This window comes from Ailuropoda melanoleuca, chromosome 16 (assembly GCF_002007445.2).
Source record: "Ailuropoda melanoleuca isolate Jingjing chromosome 16, ASM200744v2, whole genome shotgun sequence".
Taxonomy (NCBI): Eukaryota; Metazoa; Chordata; class Mammalia; order Carnivora; family Ursidae; genus Ailuropoda; species Ailuropoda melanoleuca.
In genome coordinates, this window is record NC_048233.1 from 90,406,228 (window position 1) to 90,410,645 (window position 4,418).

The 4,418-nt window shown below is 68.2% G+C and overlaps 1 protein-coding gene across 1 annotated transcript in view; it reads right to left on the bottom strand.

Moving 5' to 3' along the window:
• Positions 1 to 4,418, bottom strand: part of MUC5B (mucin 5B, oligomeric mucus/gel-forming) — a 37,853-nt gene that overhangs the window by 17,661 nt on the left and 15,774 nt on the right. The window contains exons 31-34 of the mRNA XM_034644858.1: positions 4,217 to 4,361; positions 4,082 to 4,125; positions 3,789 to 3,986; positions 5 to 3,596 (exon numbers count right to left, since the gene is read on the bottom strand). Coding sequence (XP_034500749.1) covers positions 5 to 3,596; positions 3,789 to 3,986; positions 4,082 to 4,125; positions 4,217 to 4,361 — 3,979 coding nt within the window. The remainder of the gene's footprint in view (positions 1 to 4; positions 3,597 to 3,788; positions 3,987 to 4,081; positions 4,126 to 4,216; positions 4,362 to 4,418) is intronic.

Consider the following 4,418-nt stretch of genomic DNA (forward strand, 5'->3'; position numbering starts at 1 on the left):
GGGTCCTGTCTGGGAGGTGGAGCCAGTGACTGACAGGGTGGTCCCAGGGGAAGAGGGTCCTGTCTGAGAGGTGGGGCCAGAGACCCTGGTGGTGGTCTCTGGGGAAGAGGGTCCTGTCTGGGAGGTGGAGCCAGTGACTGACAGGGTGGTTCCAGGTGAAGAGGGTCCTGTCTGAGAGGTGGGGCCAGAGACCCTGGTGGTGGTCTCTGGGGAAGAGGGTCCTGTTTGGGAGGTGGAGCTGGTGATCGTCAGGGTGGTCCCAGGGGATGAGGGGCCTGTCTGAGAGGTGACTTCCAGGGTGGTCAGGGTGGAGAAGGGGCTTGTCTGCGTGGTCCCTGGGGAAGAGGGGTGGGTGGCCGTGGTCTGCAGCCCAGTTACCCCCGATGACCTTTGTCCTGTGCTGATGCTGGTGGTTGTAGGCTCCGTGGTGGCCGAGCCGGCGCAGTGGCTGTCGTCCTCACAGCAGAGCACGCGGATATGGAAGTTGAGGCAGGCGAGGCCCCCTGTCTGCCAGTAGTTCCGGCAGATGAGCCCATAGTGCACGTCACAGCGCACGTTCTGGCCCAGCTGCCACAAGGGCACATCTGGGTAGAGCACAGCCTGGCACTCGATGGCCTCAGGCTCCGCACAGAGCTGGCTGCCGGCGTCCCGGATGTGGTAGTAGGTCTCAATGTCACCCCCATAGCGGCCGGGCAGGGGCTGGTCACTGTCCAGCCATTCGGTCCAGCGGCAGGTGGGCTGGCATGTGGGGGTGGCCGAGGTCCGGCCAGTGCTAGGGGCCGGAGGAATGGGGGCCGTGGCGGTCTGGGCCGTGGTGCTGGTGGGCAGCACGGGCGTCAAAGCCAGGCTGGTGCCCTGCGAGCTGACCGCCGTGGTGGCCAGGGTGCTGGCGCAGTGGCTGTCGTCCTCGCAGCAGAGCACGCGGATCTGGTAATTGAAGCACGTGCTGAACGGGCCGTCCTGGTCCTGATTGCGGCACACCAGGCCCTCCTCCGGGCTGCACTGCACCACCTGGCCCAGCTCCTGCAGCGGCGTCTCTGGCCACACCTCCGCCCGGCACTGCAGCTGCACCGGCCGCTTGCAGATGGCTTTGCCCGCGGCCCGGATGTTGGCGTAGGTCTCGAAGTCCCCACCCGAGGCCCCCGGCACCGGGTAGCTCTCGTCTAGCCAGTCCGACCAGGTGCAGCGTGGTTCACAGGCCGTCGACCCGGCCACAGGGGACGTGGGGGCCTGTGTGTGGCTGGAGGTGACAGGTAGGGAGGTCTCAGTCTTGCCCGTGGGTGCCGTGGCCCTGGAGGCGGTCGTGGAGAGGCCCAAGGTGGTGCCGGGCGGAGAGCTGGTGGCCTCGGGCGTGGGGGGTGATAGCGAGGTGCCGGGGCTGGCCCCTGTGCTGGAGGCGGCCGGGGCTGTGCTGGGCACGGCGCTGGGGAGTCCGGGCGAGGTCTCGGGATGCCAGGGTGGGGACTCACTGCCACGGGGATGGAGCGTGGAGGCTGCGGAGACCCGGGTGACGGGCACGGAGTGGAATGTACTGGTGGCCCGCGTGGTGGCCTGCGTGGTGGACGTCACTGGGGACGGCGTGGTGGGCGCGGGGGCGGTGGAGCTGGCGCAGCGGCTGTCGTCCTCGCAGCAGAGCACACGCACGTGGTAGTTGTGGCAGTAGTGCAGGGGCCCCGGCTGCTCGCGGTTACGGCACACCAGCCCAAAGCTCACGTTGCACTGGACCACCTGCCCCAAGTCCTCCAGACGCGCGTCCGGCGCCTTCTCCGATCGGCACTGGATGTCCTGGGGGTGCTGGCAGAAGTTGTACCCCGCTGAGCGGAAAACCGAGAAGGTCTCGAAGTCCCCGCCATCCAGGCCCGGTACGGGGTAGCCCTCGTCGAACCAGTCTGTCCACGTGCACCGCGGGCTGCAGCCCGTGGAGGACGAGGTGGCCAGGGTGTGCGTGGTGGAGCTGGGCGGTGGGGACGTGGAGACCAGCGGGGTCTCGAAGGTGGACGTGCTGGGTGAGGACGCAGGGGGCTTCCACGTGCTGGAGGTCACCACGGGGACTGTGGTGGGTGCACTGGGTGAGCTGGGCTTGGTGGTGGTGGTCGGGGTCCCCAGGGAGGCAGAGGGACCAGGACTGGAGACACTCTCTGTGGTCCTGGCAGGGGTGGGAAGGGTCTGGATGGTGGAGACAGGGACCGTCTGCGTGGACCCAGGGGAGGAGGCGTGGGTCTGGAGGGACACTGTGGTCGTGGCTCCTGGTCCTGGAGACGTGGGGCCCCCGGTGGCGGTGCTGTGGGTGCTGGGCGCAGCGGTGCTGGGGCAGTGTGGGGTCGGGCGGCAGCAGAGCACACGGATGTTGTAGTTGAAACACATGTTGAAAGGCCCCTTCTGGTCCTGGTTCTTGCAGATCAGCCCCCTGTGCAGGCTGCAGCTGAGCACCTGTCCGATCTGGTCGATGCTAACCTCAGGGTAGTTCTCTGCACGGCACTCGATCTTCTGGGGCTCCTCGCACAGCGTGCCCCCGGCAGCCCTGATGTTGTCGAAGGTCTCCAGGTCCCCGCCCTCGACCCCTGAGGTTGGGAAGTCCACGTCAAACCAGTCTGTCCACTCGCACTGGGGCTGACAGCCGGCTGTGCCCTGGCTGGTGAAGGCCTCGGTTATGGCTGTTTCCAGGGTTCCCGGCGATGTCCTTGCTGGGGTCGTGCGTGGGCTGGACGGGGGGCCAGTGGAGATGCTGCCTGTTGTGGCCTCCGGTCCCGTCGCCGTGGGAGTCGTGTGGGCTTGCGTGGTCCCCGACAGCAGCATGGTTGTCTGCGCCGTGGTCCGCGCCCGTGGCTCGGTGGTGGGCCCCGAGCAGTGGTCGTGGCTGCAGCAGAGCACGCGTATCTTGTAGTTATAGCACATCCTGAACAGGCCCACCTGCTCCTGGTTCCTGCACACCAGGCCGAAGCCGGCGTCACAGTGCACGCGCTGGCCCAGCTCCTCAACGCTCCTGCCGGGGAAGTTCTCGGCCTGGCACTCTATGTCCAGGGGCCGCTCGCACACGGCCCCTCCCGCGCTCCTGATCTTGTCGTATGACTCGACGTCCCCCCCCGCCTCCTCGGATTTGGGGTAGTCCTCGTCGAACCACTCCGTCCACTGACACCGGGGCCGGCAGGAGGTGGTGGCCAAGGCCGGGGAGCTGCTTGGCGCCTGGGTCGCTGTCGTGGTGGGCTCCGCAGGCAGGGTCTGCGCGGTTGGGGCGGACCCGGGCCGGGTGGTGGCGCCGGGGGACGTGCCGCAGGGCAGGTAGTCGCAGCAGAGGACGCGCAGCTCGTAGTTGTGGCAGAGCGGGGGGCTCTGCTCGCTGTTGAGGCAGGTCAGCCCCCGGGTCACATCACACTCCACCTTCTGGCCCAGCTGCTGCAGGGGGGTGTCAGGGAGCTGCTGTGCGCGGCACTCGATGCTCGCCGGGGCCAGGCACACCTGGTAGCCCCTCTGCCTCAGGCTCACAAACGTCTCGAAGTCTCCACCTGCCATGCCAGGCTCGGGGGGGCTGCTGTCGTACCAGTCGGACCAGAGGCAGAGCTCGACCACACACACGGTGGAGACGGTGGGGACTGAGCCTGTGCGCGGGGGACAGGGACCTCGTCAGCCTCCTCTGCGCCCCTGCCAGCCACGCCCAGGAGCAGGGGTGACCTGGGGCCGTCAGTCGTGCGGAAGACGCCCGCTCTGACCTCCCGTTCCGCCCAGACTGCTGCCTGGGGTCGGGGCTTGGGAGAGGGAGGCAGGACGAGCAGCGCGTCCACCAGGCTCACCTGTCGTGGCGAGCGGGGCCACGGTGGTGGTGAAGGTGAAGGGTGTTGTGGACGGGGTTCCAGGACATTCCACAGCCCTGCGAAGGATCGTTCCGTTGTGTCCGCAGATGGCCATCAGGCAGGCTCCGAGCCCGTCGGTCGTGTTGTAGATGACGTCTTCGTAATGGTAGGTCCTGCCCTCGTAGACGCAGGTGCAGGCTGGGAGACAGGGCCGGCACGCGGCTCACGCACAGCCCACAGCCCCAGCCCCCAGCCCCCAGCCCCCAGCCCCGCGTGGCACCCTTCAGCCTTACCTGCGAGGCTGTGCGTGCACCGGAGGCCGCCAGCAGTGCATTCACTGGGGAGGAGGAGAGGGGAGCACTGAGGGCCCGCCCGGCCTGGCCAGCGCCCCTCCCGGCCCCCCGCCCACTCACCACCCGCCGGTTCACCAGCTCTGGCAGTTCTCTGCTGCGGGGACCCTCGCGCCCACGTCGTGGTATTTCCCGTCCTCATCGTAGCAGCCGCACTGGGCCACACACTGCATCTGGTCCTCGCTGAAGAACGGCTCACTGGGCGGGCACTTTGGGTAGCAGCCTGGGCAGGCACAGCGCACGGAGGGGACTCACCCTCGTGGCCAGGTGCTGGGCGCTG